The sequence below is a fragment of the Uloborus diversus genome, chromosome 2 (genome assembly GCF_026930045.1).
Source record: "Uloborus diversus isolate 005 chromosome 2, Udiv.v.3.1, whole genome shotgun sequence".
Lineage (NCBI taxonomy): Eukaryota > Metazoa > Arthropoda > Arachnida > Araneae > Uloboridae > Uloborus > Uloborus diversus.
This window is the reverse complement of record NC_072732.1, coordinates 55,922,214-55,943,835: the sequence shown is the minus strand read 5'-3', so window position 1 is coordinate 55,943,835 and position 21,622 is coordinate 55,922,214. Positions and strand designations below refer to the sequence as shown.

General features: G+C 32.2%; 2 protein-coding genes across 2 annotated transcripts in view; both read left to right on the top strand.

The window, feature by feature from the left end:
- Window positions 1-11,264, top strand: part of LOC129235156 (myotubularin-related protein 13-like) — a 123,613-nt gene extending 112,349 nt beyond the window's left edge. Inside the window, exons 39-41 of the mRNA XM_054868847.1 lie at window positions 1,128-1,282; window positions 9,074-9,205; window positions 10,899-11,264. Coding sequence (XP_054724822.1) covers window positions 1,128-1,282; window positions 9,074-9,205; window positions 10,899-10,991 — 380 coding nt within the window. The 3' untranslated portion in view covers window positions 10,992-11,264. The remainder of the gene's footprint in view (window positions 1-1,127; window positions 1,283-9,073; window positions 9,206-10,898) is intronic.
- A 9,443-nt stretch (window positions 11,265-20,707) lies between these two features.
- Window positions 20,708-21,622, top strand: part of LOC129235157 (protein arginine N-methyltransferase 1-like) — a 42,390-nt gene continuing 41,475 nt past the window's right edge. The window contains exon 1 of the mRNA XM_054868848.1: window positions 20,708-20,799. Within this exon, the coding sequence (XP_054724823.1) occupies window positions 20,782-20,799 (18 nt within the window). The 5' untranslated portion in view covers window positions 20,708-20,781. The remainder of the gene's footprint in view (window positions 20,800-21,622) is intronic.

Below are 21,622 nucleotides of genomic sequence, written 5' to 3'. Positions count from 1 at the left end.
TGAATAGCTCTGGGTTAACTTTTCCCTTTAGCATCAAATCAGTGCTCACATTTTCAAGTCATTAATCACAAACATAACCAGATCAATTTACTATAGTTGTAATTTTCATCATATTTACTCAAAACATTATTCGCCACACAATATGACATGACTACTTACGCCGTTCACTTCAAGGCTCCACCGAATGAATGTCAAGGTCACAAAATAACCATCGAGTGTTAACTGCCATTTTCAGCTGGCGTCTTAGTTTAAACATCTGAGGTTCCTAAGTTTTTACTCACCTGGCAATCTTCTAAAACAATTCAAAAATCTAAGTTTGCATGGCGTAAATCAGCTTCTAGAGCTTCATTATGTCACCTCAAAATCACAACACAACCAATGGCTTTCAACGAAACAAATTTCAAAACTCGTATGTTTGGTTCGACAACGACATCATTCAACACACCATCTGCTCTTTTCAACTGCCAATGGGGGTATAAACAGTAAAATAAGGTTTGAATGAAATCGAACTCGCCCAGATTTTCTAGTTACATTTTGATGAAGGGAACTAACATACTGAATGATTAAGTTGTGATATGATTCATACCTCAGGCTTATCTGCGAATTTTTCATTTTTTTTGCATTTTTGTCATTTATTGAACAAGCAAACTTATTTGGTTCCTGCTTTAAAAAAAGCGTCAAATTCCAATGTTTCCCTAATGTTTTGTATGCTACCAAAAGCTGTTTCCCTAAATATCCCAAAAATTTATTTTTGCAGATACTGCTTTTTACCTCCCACTGTAGCAATATAGCTTATGCATGCCATTGCATGAAAGATAGGGCATGTACATTAGTTCTGAAAGCTACAGTTTTAGCTTTTAACATGAGGACAATAGAAAGAAATACAAAGCAGGTGATTTTAAAACTGGACTACAGAAGTAGCAATAGAACAGAAAGAGAGACCAATTCACTGAACTGTAGTTTAGTAGTGGTTGAAGACTTTTTGCAAGAGTGAAAGAGAATTATGTGCGATGTTTGTTCATAATGAGATTGATTGACGTATGATTGTTTGTGCTTTAAAGTAAATACTGTTTACTGTTAGGATTTAAAATGCATTTTCAGTAAGCTTTTTTTTTTTTAAATTTTAGGCGTCACAGCAATGCAAACTAGCAGTCAATATTATGACCAGTTCTCATCTAATGTGGCTGAAAATCGAACTCATGAGGGATACTTGTATAAAAGAGGGGCTTTGCTAAAAGGCTGGAAGCAAAGATGGTTTGTCTTAGACTCCATAAAACATCAGGTATTAATTTTTTTGCTTTTATTTGCTACTAGAAAATTGCCCATTAAGGTATGACGGGTGAAAATTTCTTCTACATTTGAGCAAAGCAATTGACAATTGAAATTTTAACCCTAATACCAGTGGATTAACCCTAAACTCCAGTAAATAGCATTCATTGTTAATCTCTTTTTCGTTTAATCATTCTCCTGAAATCAGGGTTGTCCAATTTTGTCCACCCCAGAAAAACCACCGGAAAAAAACCTGGAAAAAACCGTCCCGGACAAAATGTTATTTTGTCCACTTTTTCAGTAAGCTGAAAGTTTTTAATTAAAAATTTTAAGTTTGAAACTAATAAACAGTTACATGGATTCTTCCTTTTCAAGTAATATCTTAATATATAAAAATGTTCTGTGCGGACGTTTGTCACCATAAGGCTTTTAAACGGCTGGACCGATTTTGATCAAATTTTTTGTGTGTAATTAAGTTGTGGGAAGCATGGTTTCAAAGCGCAATGGATCGAATCGGAAACGTTTTTCCTAATTAATTAATTAATTAATTGAAACATTGGATGGTTATATCTCCCAAATGATTAATATTTATTTTAATCTATTGTTGAGCGAGGACTGAAATAAATATTTAACTCGTTGCCAAAGGACAATAAGAAAGCCAGCTCTCCTTTTCTATATGAAGTTTCCCACTGTGATGTGTCAATTGGGAATAGATAAAACATAGAGAGAGGGAGAGTGAAGCCTTCATTTTTTGAAAGCAAAGATTTTAGGTCCCGAGATATATTTTAAAGTAAAGTACTGGAAGGTTCACGCAAAACGTGTGTTCTGTCGTCGTAGTTGAACCATGTGACCGGATCGGTGCTTTAGGTTTTCCTAACCAAATGATCAGAAAGTACCGTACCGAGCAACATTTGTTTTTCGGTTCAAATCCATCTGAGTTTTGGCACCTATGTCAAGAATACTTTAAGGATTGTCTAACTAATCAGTTCATTATTAAAGGAAAAGATGATGAAATTTAAAGATGAAACAAATTTTATTTTCATCCAGATAAATTACAACAGGGTAGTTCTGTACACAAAAGATCAGTGATGTGGAAGATCTTTATCTTTGGTGGAAAGAACAAATTAGGCAATGATGCACTGATCGGCTGGATTACAGTAACGTGGTGGCTTATCGACTTTGGCAACCGAGTTGCTTGATCATTTGTTTACATTTTAAAGCTACTGTTAATGTAATTTATTGTATTTTTTTGTTTATTTGGCGAAATATTTCAAATTGCAAAGAATTGTTTTTCGTTTTTAAAGAGTTTTTAGTCATTTTAGTTGAAGAATGTGTTTATTTTACATCGGGAGGGGAGGGGGGAAGGATGAGTTATTTTCGCTTATTCAGAGAACTGTTTTACCTTTATATATATTTTTAAACGATACCCTTTCGATTGTTTTATTCTTTTTCATATGGGGGATGTTGCAGTGGGATTTTTCGTTTGTTCTCGATGGGTAGTTAGTTTTTTACACTTATTGTCTGAGGACGCTTTTTATCCTTTGATTATGGCGGAAGGAACAAACCATCAAGGACGGGAGAAAAAATAGTTAATAAAACAACTGCTCAGTGGGCATTGAATAAATCAAGTTGTAACAAATATACACATTCTGACACCAAGCAGCTTAAAACGTTTTCTTTTTACTTATTTTTTTCAACAAAACGGTTCAAACATTTGATGGTTTATTGATATTTTTTAACTTCTCAAATTACAAAGTTTGAACAGAACAATGTCCGTCGGGTCCTCTAGTTTTAATATAAAAATAGCATACATAAATATGTATATAAACAATTGGTTGTAAAATATTTTAAAGTGAAAATGAAAAAAGTAAGATCAGTTGAAATTTATGTAAGTGTACATAAATCAAATGAGTGTTAATATTTTATAATGCATGTATAGCATTTATGAAATTAAAAAGTAGAAACAAAGTTTTTAAAGGTTGAAGTCTCAAAACATTAAAAATCATATTAAAAAAAAAAAAAACTACTTGATATTAATAAAGGGAATGACCCATAATAATAAACGCTGACGTGAAGTGAAATCTGTTCTTGTAATACAAATGTGATTATCAGCAACAGGCTCTGAAACCAGCTAGGCTGTTCCTAGTCAATTTTTTAGTCCCCATGTGGTGCATAGGGAGTTTCTTTTTGTGCCTAATAAAAAAAAAATGAAGATTAATGGCCCTTTAAAAGCCATCTACCCCCCCCCCCCCCCCCCCCCCGCTCACTATAGCCTCTTCCCGTGCAAGGTTCTTGGTACTCACAACCCTATAAGAATAACATGTCCATAAAACATGCAGGCTACATAAATATTTTACAATAAGGTGACATCAATAAAAACTCAAAAAATATAACAGTAAAATGTTTTTAGTCTATAAATCTTTTTTTTTTTTGTATGTATGTCTCCAAGCATTTCATTTGACTTTTAAATTGAGTTTAATTTTTACTATTGTAACATATAATAGTGTAATTATGCCCAGTAGCTTATTCACATTGTTGAATTTTATTACTTTTAAGTAAATTATGATCTAAAGTTCGTTGAGCCAATGTGGAATTATTATTATTATTAATTTTTTTTTTTTTTTGGATTTATTAAATTCTAAAGTTAACAATCATTCTATTTTAATTAAATGATTAATTAATAATAGATAATGTGTTAGAATTATGTACAAATTTTATCACACCATAACAATAAACATCTGTGTGGATAATCAGTTGATTTTTCATTTCGTCCATTTGTCCATTTGGTCCAGTTTTGTCTATTTTGTCCAATTTCTTCCAGCGTCCTGAACTTTTTACCAAAAAGGGCAAAAAATACTAACCTTGCATAAAATGAGTCTTACAGGTAAAACAATGAAGTTACCAGATCCAGTTCAGCCTAGTTAAAATAAAGCATTTCCCTGCATGCCAAACATTACCGAAAAAATATTATAAAGTTATCATGCCATGGCGTGAATTTCTTTGTTGATGACTTCAGGAGTGTTACTCCATCATTTGCTATTATATATATGAGGATTTGAAAACACTAGAATATGTACTCTCCTATGAAATTAAGTCTCTAACCCAACTTGTACATCTAATAAGACATAATGTTCTACCTTGGTTTTATTTCACTTTAAAGATCTGTGTGCTTGACTTTTGTTTTGTTTCTGTATCAAAAACTTTTGTTGCTGGAATAAAATTCAATTCCTGATATAATATTTACCATTTCTGAAAATTGATGGAATAAGAATTCCTACTGTAAGAAAAAGTTTAAAAGGGAAACATATATATGGGTCATTCTCCTGCAATGTGGAATTTTGCAATCCTAATTTTTTTATTTTTGAACTTTTCAGGAAGGATGCAGTTTGGCATTTTTTTGAAAGACAAAATATGTATCTTGCTAAAACTACAATAGTTCATGAAACATGTACATTTGTTTTGTAAATAGTGATGCTTTAGTTTGTAAAAAGGACAAAACGTGTCATTACCATCCCGTTATTTAAAAATAATGTAGAAATTCCAAAAAATAAATAAATAAATAAATAAATATTTTTTTAGTGGTTTTAAGGTTTACAATTAAGTACTAGCAATAGCCTGACAGAAAATAAAATACAAATGTATCATTTTAAGTCTTTTAATAAATTAAAAATAATTTTGAGATTCTTTTTTTTTTAAAAAATATACTGAAGGCATCAATCATTTTCACTCGTTCAAATTAAGTCTTATAACCTAAAGTTTATATGCTTTCTAAAATACTAATAGAACTAACTATTTAAAATACATTTATTGAAAAAAATCGAACATTAATAATTTGAGGACAAACAATTCTATAGCAAGGACAGTAATGACTCTGGAGAGATGGTAATGATCATGGCAGGATGAAAATGAGGTATACATGTTTAAAATGACTTTTAGCAAACCTACAGTAAAACTAATGTCAAAATGCTGTGTTTTTTCAAAACAGAATATTATGACATCATTATTTATGTATTTATTTTGCATCAAATATAGATGCTGCGAGTTTCTCTGCCGAATTATGTTCCTCTTTTGCTAAACAAAAATATCTACGAGAAATGAGTATAGGAGGATCTTTAATAACGCATAAAATCTTTTCTGTGGCTGTCTGGTGCTTGTCCTCTTCTGTGGACCAACAAAATTACTTTTTGTCTTTGATCTGGACATAAAGTGGATTCTCAGACTATTACTTTGGTTTAAATCAACAACACCTGCACATTAAGGTCTCAATTATTTATCATTCTATGACACATTACATTTAAAACCAATCAATTTAAACTATAATGTACTTTACAAAATGATAGTTAACTGGGAACCATTGACCATTAAAAATAACAGCAACCCACTACCCAACAAGTACTTATTATATAAGATAATTTTTTAAAAGTAAGTTTAAGAAAATTTTGCATCTAAAATATTAAAAACAATTCAATGTACTGAATTTGAAGGAAAAAAATGTATATAATAAAAAAAACAAAGCAAATAAATTTATTCTTTCCTCTATCTGTCATTACCATCCAAATCTTTATACAATCAAACCTCATTATCGCAACACCCGAATTTCACGACACTCCGGATGTCACGTCACTTTTTCAAAGTCCCGAACTTATGCCGTATTATTTTAATATTAAGTGGCTCCGGATTTTACGACAGTTTTTTTAGTGCAACTCCGGTTACGACGACACTTCGAGCTACCCAGACTGGATTAAATATTTCTTTTCAACTGAAAAATTTTCAGTAAAATAATGAAAACACCTGGAAATGTTTGTTGTAAGACCTTCAGACTCTGCCAAGAGATTTGACCAGGCATGACAACACTTTAAGAATGGCGAGGGGCTAGTAGAAAAGTTCTGAAAGGTATAGGTTTCAGATTTTGACAAGATGAAGGAGAATAGAACGGAATTCAAAGCAGGTGGATCGTAATACTGAACGAAGGAAACAAAAGAAGAAGAGAAAGACCATAGCTACCTGAAGCTGTAGGTGGTCACTGCAAGCTTCTCCCATGAGAGAAAAAGAGATAAGAGCTCTTCATTAGATTAAAAAGGGACACACAACTCTAAAGTGGATACAAGAATTACAAAGGGTTTTTTCACATTCAAAAGGTGAGGCTTAGCCGTCAAAATCTAACCAAATTGCGGACAAAAGTGAAAAGTCTTGAATTGTTTTTTTTCTTACTGATAATTTCGTGGAAAAGAGGAGTGTTGAAAATGCAATTCAAAAGTTTAGCAAACACTTATTGGAAAGTATTTGAGAATTGAGGGAGGAGGGGAAGAGTTAAGTTTTTTTTTAAATAATTTTTGTTATATCTACCAATAATTCAAATTTACGTTAGTTTAATTTAATTTCAAAAACATATATATAAACGCTATTAATTTCTTCAATAAATCTAATTTTGCTGTTATCTAATGTTTAATTATGAATTTTTAAACTATTCCGGTTATGACGTCGCTCCGGCTATGACGACGCTTTGTTGACAGTCACAAAGGTGTCGTGATAACGAGGTTAGACTGTACTTTGTGCTGGATGGTAATGTTATTCACTTTATTTTACCTGGCATGAACTAAACTAGCTACCATTTTAAAAATTTTGCACATTTTGATCAAAGGTTCTTTTAATGTAAGCAAGTAAAAAACAAAAATACATATAAATGTTTAAAAAAGCTATCAATGGGTATGGATGGTAAGGACAAGAATAAAAAATTTTCTACTTAATTCGAAATCTGCACAGCTAAGCAAGACGCATGAAGATTTCCACACGATAAATTTTTGCTTTTCAAACAAACTTAAGGTGGCTGCTACTAAAACTGAATACTGTTTGGATTAATAGTGCCACCAAGTGGTTATGAAAGAGTGTAAAAACTGTTGGATGGTAATGATACAAAATGTCAGGGACAAATTAAAACTAATTCACAAAAATTTCAAAATTGCAATCAAACAAAAAGGAAATTTTGTTTTCAATGTGATTATGAGAGGCAATTATGAAAAAAAAATTTTTTTTTCAAGATATTTTTTAGTTTTATTTGCAGTATAGTTAAATAAAAAAAAACATTGAGTCGAGGAACAGTGGATGGTAATGACTGTTTAGTATATCTTTTTAATCTCAATAAAAATAGGTATTATTTATCACTGTTAAATCCATGTTATTTTGTTTGGTAGAAGGTGACAGATAAATAGTATTAAATAAAAATAATTTAAAAAGCTTTTGAGGTTGCAGCGAACATGGGATAGAAAATTCCCACGTTCATTCTGAGAATGACCTATATATATATATATATATATATATATATATATATATATGAAACTTACGACTTAGCATAGCACATATCATTGCTACAATGCAACTGTAAGATACCTTACTGTTATTCTTGGGATTAGATGTGTTTCTGTTGCACTGAGGCGACGATTTGAATTATTTAAAGGATCTAACTGCTCATTAACTGCAATTAATAGATATCCACAATGTTGCCAATAACGGCATTGAATTTTATAAACTGTCATGCTTGTTTATAAACCCAGGTCAACATTATTTTGCTTGGTGCCTGAAAATCTAGTAGTAGGAAGTAGCAGTAGGATATTTTACTGTTATTCCTCGGCTGTTGCTCTGAGGCAACCGGGGACGGGGGGGGGGGGGATTCTTCTTCTATGGCCTGTTTATTAAGGAAATGTATTTTTGTTAAAAAAGAGGACCTTCACCCCTGATTTCATTTTATTATCTGCTGATATATATAACTTTTAGACATAAAATCTTTTCAGCAAAAAAAAAACCTTTTTTGTGTTTAGCATTGCAATTTTTTGAGAAATCATAGCCTTTCACAGAATAGTGAATGCTCTCTTCAGCAGAGAGGTACAGTTATAATTTGCTATTCTGACACCCCCCCCCCCCTTGTTTTTTTTTTTTTTTTTGCTTCTTTAAATCTCAACTAAATGACCGTCATTTATCCCAGCTTATGTATTTCTTTTTCCTCAGTATCACACGAGGTGACTTCTAAAGTCATTCCGTAGCCCAACTGTCAGATTAGCAAGAGACATGGCTGCAAAAAATGTTATTGGAAAAATATTAAAGACCACAAAGAAAGAAAAAATTGAAAGGGTGATTCTCGAGAAAATGTCCCGTGCGTAGCGCTAAGTTTTTAATTTTTTCCAGCTAACCAAAGCGTTCAAAAAATAATGCTGTTGGGGAATAACACATGCTTGAATATGCTATCAAAGCATAACAGTTAATCCCATATTTAATTAGTAGTTACTAGTATAAAATAAAAAACAGCTTTACGAACAGGACATTTTTTCGAGAATCACCCGAGAGGATTGAAAGTATTTCAAATCGATAAGAACTGAAAGAATGACTGTATTAGGAAAATCAATGTGAAAAAAATTTAACAGTAGCAAAATTTAATAGTTCACATGAAGAAATTTTAAAAGAATTGCTGAATTATCAAGTGCATGGAGGTAGGCTGGAAATAAAACTCTCCTTAAAGTTTAAAGGTGTAAACAATCATAAAACTGGAAAACTACAATTCATAGGTACATATAAATTATTTGAAAACAAGAACAGAAAGATAGTTTGATAGAACATTTTATAAACTTTTATTAGTGCTATTTATTTAATGTTTTATTTTCCATCAAAATGTATCATCCTACTCTGATTCAAGTTATTAGAGTGTGGGCACATCTTCTCTTTCAGAAAACTTCACATGTTTTAAGTTACTGCTAAAAATATGTTATGATTTTTTTGGTTAAAAATTTATACCAATCTTTTAAATGCACTGCAGCTGCGTTATTATGATGCGATGGAAGATTCCCACAGCAAAGGCTTGGTTGATCTTGCAGAAGTCATGTCTGTTGCCCCAGCTACATCAGTTCAAGGAGCCCCAAAAAAAGCTGATGAAAAGGCATTTTTTGATGTAAGACATTCAATTTGGTTTCTTTTATTTTTAAATTTTAATTTTAGAAAACTTTTATTATTCAAAATTAATTGTATTATGAATAACACATCAAGAACAAGTTTTTTGCATTGTTACATAATGGATTAAAGTTAAATATATCTTCAAGGTCAGCAGAGGCTAGTATATAAAATGCATATATCTAGTCTTTTTTATTAAGCATTTTTATTATACTTGGCCTGATTGTCACGGAGTAATCTGGGGCCTGCTTTTGCTTATATCTCAGCAACTAAACCACTTAGAGATTTCAGGATTTCACTAAATGATTAGCTTAGTCTTAAGGTACAACTTAACGCTGAAAAAATTAAAATTCTAAAATAAAATTTTTATTTCTGTTGGACTGGAAAACAGCAAATTTCATGCTATTTTCTCATTAAATGTTTAAATATAAAACCCATTGTTAACAAATTTCATTGCCTTGCAACAGCAATGTTATTAGCAATCATAATGAAAATTTTGAATCATGGTTTCTTTGGAGCAAACATGTAATTTATCCACTATCATTGCTTTCTTAGGATTTTTATCCTCATCTATGTCAATAATTGATAACGGGGCCAAGTAAAGAGATATATAGGGATCTTTATCGCAAGTAACTTGTATGTTGCGAACCATTCTTTTGCTTATATTTCAGCAAGTAGACCACTTAGGGACTTCGGAATGTCACTAAATGATTTGTTTAATCTTAAGGTACAACTTAAAACTAAAAAAATAAATTCTAAAATAAAATTTTGTTAGAAAACTAAAAACTTTAAAATACAGAATTTTTTTAAAAATACTAAGCACTTTTCTTAATGCACTCAAAAGGACAAAATAAAATTTCTAGATCGGAAAGAACAATTTGAGTATACCGATAGTTTTCAATTATTCCAAGAAAAAAAGACTTCACAAACAAAGAAAAGTGCGCTCGAGTCATTTCAAATCAAACTTCCCCATTGAGAAAAATATGCATGTTTCAAATCTCAAATTTATGATTGAAAGCTAGGTAATAATAAGAGAGAAATTCTCTATTTGACTTGAGCTGCACTTTTCTTTGCTTGTGAAGTCTTTTTCTTGGAATAATAGAAACTACAGGTATATTGTTCTTTCCGACCCAGAAAAGTTTTTTTGTCCTTTTGAGTGCATTATGAAAAGTGCTGGGTATTTTTAAATAAACTCTGTTATTTCTTTCTCTCTTTTTCGAAGAAAATGAAACACGCCTTCAACACCTGCTCTTTTTCTTCCTTTGAAATTAAATACTTAAAGTGCATATAATATATCTTATTAAAATTAGATTGTATTTCCTGATTTGTATAACATTTATTGAGCAAATTTGTGCTCATAATTAAAATGTGTTAGTAAAAGCATGTTATTTAGTAATTGTTTTTCACATGTTTACACGTTAAAATCCCTATAGAGAAAAGATTTAGTTATTTATTTATGGTTTTACATTTATATTATTAGTTGATCTATTGTTAAAGAGCCTAAAGGGGTATCATGGAGCGCTAGTTGGAAGACCTTTTTATGAATACTCATTGCATCATAAAGCTTTATTTGTACCATTAAGCTTTTTTTTTTTTTTTTGACGTTTCTTTTTTCTCTGATCAAATGCTAACTTAGTATTCATTTATTATTAATTGAATATGTCATGATTTTCTCCTTTTAAATTGTTTTTCAGCTTCGAACAATAAGGCGAACCTATAACTTCATGGCAGCTGATAGTGTTGCTGCCCAAGAATGGGTGGAAAAAATTCAAGCATGCTTACAATGAATTTACCAAATGTGTTTAGATGAACTAGTTTGGAAACTTTAGGTGAGACCCAGTATGAGGTCATTCTTATCTACGCAGATTCATAGGTGCAAACTAAGGCAAGCTGTTGTAAAATATCGCACACTTGTTATTCGACAAATATCTTTTATGCCTTAGGTTCTGTGCTAATCTGCTGAAACAAATATCCTACATTAAACACAAAAGTCTAACTATGCAAGAAACTTTCTTTATATAGTTACTTTATGCGTCAAAATGTCTATAACATTAATACAGTGGAGGAAAAGCTCAACTATTTGCTATGCTGCATTCTGTGCCATGGTTTTGTTCCGTACTCTGTTTTGCAGTGCATGTTAGTATCATTCACGTCAAGTTCTATTTTCCTTGATTTCCTATGCTGCATACAACATATCTTAATTGCCTCACACTGTATGATGTTGCATCATTTGTACATTTTTCTTTTTGTAAAAGTATGTGTTTTGTTTAACTTTCATGTTAATTTTTTAAAATTTTTATGACATTGTTTTTATACTTTCATACATTTAGACGTGTTGCATTTTACTTTTTTCTTGCACACAAATGTGATATGCTGAAGTTTTTTTTTCTTTTATTGTACAGCTTGTGATGTAAAAATATTTGTAAAATATTGCTTTCACTTTTTCAGCCTTACTTGAAATTTGTTTTCATATTAAATATATATATGATATATGTTTTAAACTATTTAAAGAGTGAAAATAAATTATTTAAACTTACGTTTGAATAATGTTATTTCTATAAAAAGAATGCTTGAACATTTTAAATAATTGTTAACCATATTTGATGAATACATTTTGGAGTAAATTGTTGACTTTTTACATTTGTCGTATTTTTAAATAAATCTGGCATATCAAGCTCATTTTAATGTTTAAAAGCATATTTCTTGGTAAATTCTACCTGTCTCGCAAGTTTTTTGCTGTGCTATGCATGTAGCAAGTATACAATTTTACTATTCTCTCTTTGTTTTTTTTCCCTCCCCCCCAGTTTTTTTACTATGTAAATCATGTAAAGTAGAATCATTATGACCATTTTTAGCATTTAGTTTTATCACCATTTACATAATAACTTATTGATCTGAGCAATTCCATGAAATATTTTATGTAACTGTAATAAGATTTAAAAATTAAGAGTGCTTTGATGCCTTATAGTTAAGAAATAATTTTTCTTAATTTTGGAAATGCATCAGTGTTAATAACAGAAAGCAGATAATTAGATTTCAAGAGAGTTTTTAATACACAATTCAGTTTGAAATTATATTTTTAAATTTTAATGTGAAATGTTTGAGATTTTGTATTATTCAAACCCAAAATATCATCTCTAAACACAGCATTCCATTTGAATATTACACAACTTGGTGAAAGAAATTTGTTTGAAACTATGCAAAAATATCAGTTAAGAATCATTTCAATTTTGGGAAGTTCTATAAGTGAACCACAAAGCTGTTTTGCAAATGTCTCACAATTCAAAGTGGCTCAAGAAGGGTAAAATTGATTTTAAATATATTTTATATAAAAACCTGAAGTTTCTTTCTTATGATCTATATTAAAAAACTATCCATATATTTATATATTGATCTGTATTTCCCCCCCTTAGTTATGTATTCTCAAAACTCTTAAGTCTCTTCATCTTTCAATTTATTTGGGCAGATTATTTCTGTTAAGTTCATAGTTCTGTGTTTTTAGTTTTAGAGTCTGATTATACTTTTCACATTGAAGTTTGCTTGATTAGAGGTATGTTGAACCCCTATGCTTCTTGCTGTAGAGTTAGTTTTACCTGAAATACTTAACTGTTTCAGGTAAAACATTTTCTGTATGCTACAAGTTTTGTTAAGAAAAATTTGAATCCATTTTAATGATTGAACACAGAGAGAAATAATGTTGGTCAAGTCAAAATATTATTTTCTGTCAAGCAATTGGCGGTTGTCCATAAATGATATATCGTGTTTTTTCATCATATTTGACCCCCTCAGCTTATATCCCAAAGTGTCACACTTCACTGTACCCCCAAAAGGTTAGTGTATTATATGCAAATATCTAGTCTCTTTTTCTTTCTCTGTCCTTCAAAAAAAAAAAAAATAAATTAGCCTCGAACAGCTGCGCTTTTTCTGCCTTTTAAAGTATGTACACAAAGTACATATCATTAAATTTACATTGCATTTTCTGATTTGTGTAATATTATTGAACATTTTTTTTTCTCATAATTAAAATATTATGTTAGGAAGACATACTATTCAGTAATTGTTTTGCACATGTGTGCACCAAAAAATCCATAGTAAAAATTTGATGTCTATGTTTCAATCCTCTTTTATTGGTTGATTAACCAAAGAAAGCCTGGTCCCTACCGCTTCGGTTAATCAAGGTTCTACTGTATGTCATTTTATCTACTTCAAACTAGACATAAATCAATGGTTTGCAACATGTAATCTTGACAGGGGCGGATACAAGGGAGGGGCGATCGCCCCTCCCTTGAGGGACACTTCACCAGTAATTTTTCGAAAATGAAGTTCAAAAAACACAAGTTTAGGCGAGTTTCATTGATGTTGGGAGAAGAGGGGGCGGGTATGATCCTATCCCGGAACTGTTTCGGAATGAAAGCCAAAAATTTTTGTGATCAATATTTTAAAATCAGTATACATAGTAAAAAGTATGTAATAAAAATCAATCGCCCCTCCCTTGAAAAAACTCTGGGTCCGCCCTTGAATCCTGATGTTGTGCAGTTTATTTGGTATGCAAAGCAACTTCAGATAATTTCCGAAAAATGGCACCTTGTTCTAGTTATCAGAAATCTGTTATTAACACACTGTAATTTTGTCAAACTATTGCAATATCTTTATATAATTTCTATAAAGTCAATTTCCTGTGTAACGCTGGTACACTAATTTTGTTAAACTATTGCAATATCTTTATTTAATTTCTATACTGTCAATTTCCTGTGTAATGCTGGTACACTGTGTTATGTATGCATCATCTAATGCACATTTTAATATGGTCTCCTTTCAGTAAATGTATGAAGATTTTTTTTTTTAGTTACATTGTTTTTTTTTTTTTTTTTTTTTTTTTGTGTGTGTGTGTGGTGTAAATTTATGAATTTTAAGTTGTTTAGATTTGTCAAGCTTTATAAATTACTTCTATGTTTGATGTTGTATTTTTGTTGAAAATAGTCAACTCCCTTAAATCTGTCAACAGCTAAAAGCAACCCCATATTTAACCTTTAAATGCTGCATGTTTCTTTGTAGCAACATAATTTCGATTTCTGAAATACTATAACAGCAAAATTGATGCTCAGTTATTGCCAATAACTAAGACACAAGCATAACGTAACGTAGACAAATAAAAATACTTTTTTTTGCATTCGCTTCATGTATATATTTTTTTAATTCTGTATGTTTGAGAATACCTACTCTTATTCTTCTTTGAGGAATAAAAATGTACTAGTTGAACAGTTAGGTATTTTCAAGGGCGCAAATGTAGAGGGGGGGGGCTCAAGCCCCTCCCCCTTTGAAATGAGAAATTCCTTGCTTTTAGTGCTTTTTTCTTTGCAAAAATGGTTAAAAAATCTCTTTTCCAGCCATTAATGAGTAAGTTATTAAAAATATTAAATTTTAATATGTCTAATCTGTACTGAAATCAGTTTCCATGGGTATAATGTTCTGCTAAAACATGAGGAAAAATTTTGAGCCCCCCCCCCCCTAAAATTTTGTATCTGGGTGCCCTTGGGTATTTTTACAAAAATTATCAGTGTTTTAGGATATTTGACTATAAAATGTAATGTTTTTTTTTTTTCAATTTAATCCCAATGTTGCCAAAGATCAAACATTTTTGGGTTAAGATGTAAACTATAAATTTAGATAATTCTGCTGATTAACCAAAATTTACGATAAAAAGATAAAAGTTTTATGCAATTTTGAATCTTTATTTTACATTATTTATATTTTATTCTTTTTCATACAGTAAGAATTGGTGTTACTGTATGATGAAGAAGGATTGCATACTATTTTTAAAACTGTGCAAATCATCCTAGTGGGGTATTTTAAAATCTGTTTTTTGCACTGAAAAAAATCAGTGCATTTTTCGTTGCATGTAATAACTTCTCCAAAAAATAGTGGTTTTTGTTACAAAACTAATTGTTAGGAAAATTTCAAAAATGAGAATATTAATCTAAAGGTCACAAAAAAGTAAAAACCGTTGGTTAATAATATAAAAGAAACTAAATGTTTGATGCAGGGGCAATCAGGTGTGCCCACCTAGGGGTCATGGCGCAGTCTGTGCCATCAAAATTTTTAGTGGGGGGTGTTTAAGTGGTGTTTTTCTCTTTTTTTGAGGGAGGTCTGCAATATTGAGGGGACGTGCCCTTGACCTTTGGGGGGGGCACCCCTGGGGGCCATCATTGGGGGGAGGGGGGAGCAACAGAAAGGCATGCTGAATGCATTTTGTATCAAACAACAAAAATCACACCCTCATGCTTATGAAAACATTGGTTTCCCAAAAAAAGAGAGGCAATTGAATTGCTCCTCCTGACCCCTTAAATGACGGGTGTGGTTTGAGGACTAAAGAAGCATTTTCTGACTAAATTTGATTTTAACTATTCATGTCTTTTACCATATTTTACTTTGTGTAAGAAATTATTTTTCTTGAAAATTTGTTATCTACTGCATGACTAAATCTGTAAGTTTCTTTTAAAGTTTTCCAAAGTAGTTATTACTTGAAGCTTGGTGAAAAAGTTGTATCTTTCCAGACCTTTTTTTTCTTTTTTCGTGGTATGCTGTAATTTTTAGAGATCATATTTAATCAATGTACCGGATATTAGAGGAATTCGCCCTTGCAATATTCAAAACTGCATTAATATATTTGTTAATCTACATGTCTGAAATAAGTTTTTAAAATCATTAATTATCACCTTGTACATTTTGATTGTATACTTGTAAATTTAATAAATTTATATATTTTACATACAGTTTTTAATAAGAAAAGTTAATATATATGTATTTTTATTGAATTTGTATAAAACAAGAAAAGAAGAATAATTATAACATAAAGCTATGTTCTTTCAAGTTTTATTCATAAATTTCATCAATTCTGTATAAAAAAAAGAAGGAAAAAAAAAACATTTTTAAAGCAGTAATATTTATGGTTCATTTGTTGTATCAATAAAAATACAATTATCAACTTTGTCACATTTCCTTTTCTGGCATTCCACTTTGAACTTAAAGTGCTGTTTAAGATTATTTTAAATTAGAAAAACACCCTTCAAGGTATGATAGGTGAAAGTTGCTTCTTCATTTGAATAAAGCAATTGTCTATTTGGGGATGTGTTTTGATCATTGAAATTTCGGGTCACATAACTTTGGGCAATAGTTCCTTTTTGGCAAACTCAGTGAGGTAGAAGTTCATTTAACTCTTTTTGGTGGAAAAAATTGGCAATGGTTTGGAAAAAAAATCAACATTCTCAGCTATTTTCTCATATAAGTATATACAAAATTCAACAAAGTTTCAATTGTAAAGTAATTAATTGTCTGGTGACAATAGAGCATTATTCGATCAGTGATTTGGACTGTAAAATATATAAGAATGTGGATTATGTAAGGGACTTTATGCCCTCCAATTCTAAAAATTTACTTTTGTGCATTAAGATTTGGTTCTGAATTAGTCCTGGATCATAAATATCAACCTCTCCACAAATTGACCACTAAAGTTATACACTGCAAGGAAGTATTCTATCTGTGGTTTACGAGTAAAACTCTCTCAATGTGTTTACCGAAGGTGACTGTCGTGGGAAAACTTTTTTTGAGAACTCATACCTCGTAAAATTGGCCCCAGACCCTGAAATGCCCTTTGAACCCCCTTCCAATAATGACCCCCTCCTGGACTGGATTCACCATTGAGTGGTTATCATGAGATATTATAGTCAGCGGTAGGTTTGCTATTCATCTTGAAAAATGTCCAGTTTGCAAATGAAATAAAAAACGATACAGCCCAGTTTATTCTGCGTTTACACACATTGAGAACTGTTGCTCAGTATTTTGTCATGAGGTGCGAACTATACTCTTTGCCTCCATTACATGTGCCAAATAACTATGGCGAGTTTTTTCAAATGTTTATTTACAGATGAGACTATGCATGAAAGATTCACAAAATACAGGAAATCACACTCAAGGCACCAGTCGGGGACCAGGCCCGGCTCTAGTAGTTTTGCCGTCAGTGTTGACAAATGCCGCCCCATTGTCTCAATATAACCCAGGAACATTGAAAATAGTGCCCCAAAAAAGAAGAAAGATATAATCACGAAATTTTGCATATAAGGAGTGACATCTGATATGCAAATGATCCAAGTTTGGTATCAATGCGCATGACCATTCACCCTACAGTATTGGTGATATTGGGAAAAAGGTATTATATAAACCAGCGCATAATTTAAGATTTGTAAATGTTACGATTACATCCGGACTGTCATTGAACCTTAATGAGTGAAGAATGCCAGGTAGATGAGTTAGGAAACGTTTCTCACAGTTAAGCGAGTTTGAGAGAGGTTTGACCATCAACATGAAAATTGCAGGCTGGTCGACGAGCCATGTTGCTGCTCATGTGAGCCGTTCGGAGTGTTCTGTTAGAAAGTGTTGGAGGTAGTGGACACGAGATGCAAGTGCTCATGGATCCCACAGTGACTCGTTTCACCATACAATCAGACGTAGGGGTAGCAGTTGTTCCCCGAACGATCTTGAAACTTCTTACAGAAGTAAATCTACAGTCCAAGTGCCCTGTTCGGGTACTCTCTTTAACAGCAAAACATGGCAACTCTGTCTGCAATGATGCAAAGCCAGAGCGATGTGGGATGTCATTGATTGACAAAAGGTTGTGAATCCGAATTCATTTTGGGGTCAGATGGTATCCACACACGGTTGTGGATGCGCTTTGGAGAAAGGTACCACTCCACCCATTCTATCACATGACACACTACCCACACAATGGGCATAGTGGTCTGGGAGGCTATAGCCTATGATAGCCAATCCACTCTGTGGTACCTGGAACCTTAACTTGGAGGGGTTATAAAAAAAAAAGGCAGCAGTATTTTACTTAGTGATGATAGAATGAATTTTAAAGTGATTTAACGGGGTTTTACGTGCCAACGATATGAAAATTTTAAGAAAAATTTAGCCCAAAAATTTTTGGTGAAAGCAAAACAATCACTCACGTGACTTGATAATATTTTTTAAAACATATATTATTACATTAACTCGTAATAAATAAGTTATCGTAAAAATTTTCTAGCATAAAAAATATGTAATTTTTTAAAACTTTTGTCAAATAATTATTTTTCAAAGAAAATATTCTTTGAGCTCATTCACGTAGTAAAATAAATACAATTAATTTTTTCCCCTTAGCTCAAATTTTAAAAACAAAAGAAACATGAATTGACCTATCTAGTTAAACAAAAGGAAAAAGATGAATTTTCCAGTCTAAAACTTTGTATCCTCTTAACAGTTTGTAGCCAAAAAGAAAAAGGTTTTGTGTATACAGTGCAGTTTCAATATATGAATGTAATTTACATTTATAAAATGCAAATGTAGCACAAATAAATTATTTTAGCGTGAAATTAATAGCTACTTACCAACTTTGAAAATTTAATGGAACTATCAATTTAGGCTTTTAATACCACAAAACTTGTCCCTCTCCCTTCCTCCTTATTAAAAAAAAAAAAAAAAAAATCTACATCCAAAACTCATGGCATCTGTCATCTTATTACTTTTCCAACAGTCTAATGTTTTTTTTTTTACTAATATGTAATTTTGTTTTTGTACAAAATAATGTATGATAATAAACTAAATGTAAGATGTGTAGAGGCTAGTAAAAATTATAAATCACTGCTTTCCAGTAAATAAACAGGGGCTAATAGTATTTCCTAGGTTTTTTACCGGTAAATGCAGTTTTTCCCATGTCCTTGTAAAAACCAGTTTTTCCCGGTAAAAACCCAACCCTGAAGGGGGGGGGGGGGCAATTGATTCCCTGCCCCCTCTACATGACAGGTTTGTGGGGAGGAATATATGGCTTTTACGGTTTTCAACCGCCACCCCCCTTGAAAACACTGTAAAACCGCCCCTGGCACAGACTGCCCCATCAAAATTTTTAGGGGATTGTTTTAATGGGTATTTTTCTCTTTTTTGGGGGGAGGGGGGCACCAATGCTATTGCTATAGTACCCCTCTGTGGCGGCCACTGGAGAGTGGGTGGGGAAGGAGACGGCGTATTTTTTACATCATCCAAGATTGCCAAAGCAATTTAACGATTTTAGTTTGAAAAAAGTCTGGAGAAATCACCTGCACCCTAACGTCACCCATCTTTAAAAAGATTCCAGTTGAAAACCTCCTGAACAAAATCCCTACTAACCCTGAGTTCTAAGGTGGCATAAATTTGTGTAAGTTGACTCCAGTTTTGAAATATTCCCCAGGAAGGCACTCTCCAAAGGAACCTTTAAATTGTGTTTTTAGGACTTTAGCCTGTTCAAAAATATTTATGGGGACCCCATAAATATTTTTGAACCGGCTAAAGTCCTAAGGGGGAAAGCTTTTTCCGAACCCATTCTTCTTCTTGAAAAGTGACCCAAAACTATTCTCAGAGTGCCATTTTGTTCTGTGATAAAAAGCATAGCAATCGTGCCATCGAATGAATGCAATTCGCAACTCCAGAGCTTGAATACGCTACCTTGCGGTGAACAATACTGCAGAAAAAGGTAAAACATTCCATTTTTGACGTGTTTTCTTTGGGGTAAATTACAGGCTTCAGACAGTTTGTGATATTATATAATTTCAGAAGAATAGAAAAGAAAGCTTCCCACAAACACGATGTCTCATTCATTAAGCGGCAAAGCAAGTTATAAGTTACGGCTTTTGTTTGTTTTTCTATTCTATTCAAGAGTCACAACTGACTTCAACTGTATTTATGTCGAGGACTGCATACTATGTGCCTTGCCTCTATTATTTTATATACCGATAGATGGCAGCACCATCACCGGATCGAACAGTTAATGAGAATTTAGAACTAGTCCAAGAGCTAATAGCTACCTGGTGCTAGCACCCCCAGAGGTATCGTTTCACTTGGAGGACATTGAGACCACGAGCATATTTAACGTCGCCCAGTCCCCTTTAATGACGACGGTGGATCTTCGACCAGCGGGGATCGAACCCGAGCCCCTCCGGCCCCGAGTTGTTTGTTTTACCACCTTTTTCATCCGTCATTAGACAGGGGCTGCAGCGCATCCTACAGTTTATTGAAGTTGCGAATACTTTTTTTTCCTTTTAAAATTTCCAATTTTTTCAAAATTTTGCCTTTTTATTTCAATTTTTCCGGGTTTTTTAAAACTCCTTCGCGGTAAAGTTCGCACAAGCAAAGCATTCATCGCTCGACATTCCTTTTTCGACTTGCACAATAAACTAACTGTAACTGAAATTGAATGGAAAAGACATTTGAAGTGATTAGGTATAGAGCCGACGCAAGACTGAAAGCTATTCACCCTACAAATACTAACCAATCATTGCTGTTTTATGATTTTTCCCTCGCCCCTTTTTCTTTTCACCGTGTTTCTGATAGGCTTGAGCGATTATCAAAATAACCGGGTTTAGCTAGCGCCATCTAGCTCTGAGGTTGAATAACAACTTTTGTGAACCAGTAAGTCGGTTCGATACCTACAGCCAGACACATTCCTTTTTCATTTTGTTTTCCCCTCTTTGTGTGTGTGTAATAATTAGTTTTGTAGTTATTATAATCATGTCAGAACAAATGGAGGTAATTTTGTCACAATATTTGCTGCTTTTTTTAAAAATTATTTCAAAAGTGCTATGTTTAATGATTTATGTTCCATTTGGTACTGTCTTATTGCTTTCTTTAATATACTAGTAAGCATGAAAAATTTTCAAATTCATCGACGTTTAAGACTCATATTTTGTGACGCTGTTCTTAGTTAACGTTCACAGTTTAGCTTGAGCATTTTGCGACAATTATGCTGCTTTAAACTGTAACGATTTATTTTCTTGCATCAACGTGTGCGTAACGCCGGTTCGATCGATTTTCATTATTCATGTATTGCAGGCAATCAAAGTATTCTGCTGGGTACTCGTTACGAATTAGAATTATGTAAGCTGAAATTTTATAAATTTTAACATGTGTTTTTCAGCTACAGGCTGGTTTAAATTTCATACGAACTAATTCTCGTGTTGCGACTTAAGAAATGAAATGCTTCACACTATTCAAGACCCTAGCCAAACTGTGCACTGGTTGAAACTTTGAAACTAAAATGGTTTATACTTTTCCAGGGTTGGCAAGTGTTTGCTGCGGATGGGAAAAACCGCGCTTTTGTTCCGCCCGGCAAAAATAGGTTTTTGCCACAGTGGAAGGAATAGAATTTCGACTGACAAATTACAGATGCAGTTTCTCATGATAAGTTTCCCACAGCAAGAAAATAAAAAATATTTAAGTTTTCTTTGATTTCTTTGTTCTCCAGTTTTAAATAATAATAAATGTAATGCTTAACTTGCTTCAAAAGTTAAATATTAAAAATATATATATGTATATATATATATTTGAATTTTTTAAACATAAAACAATGTAT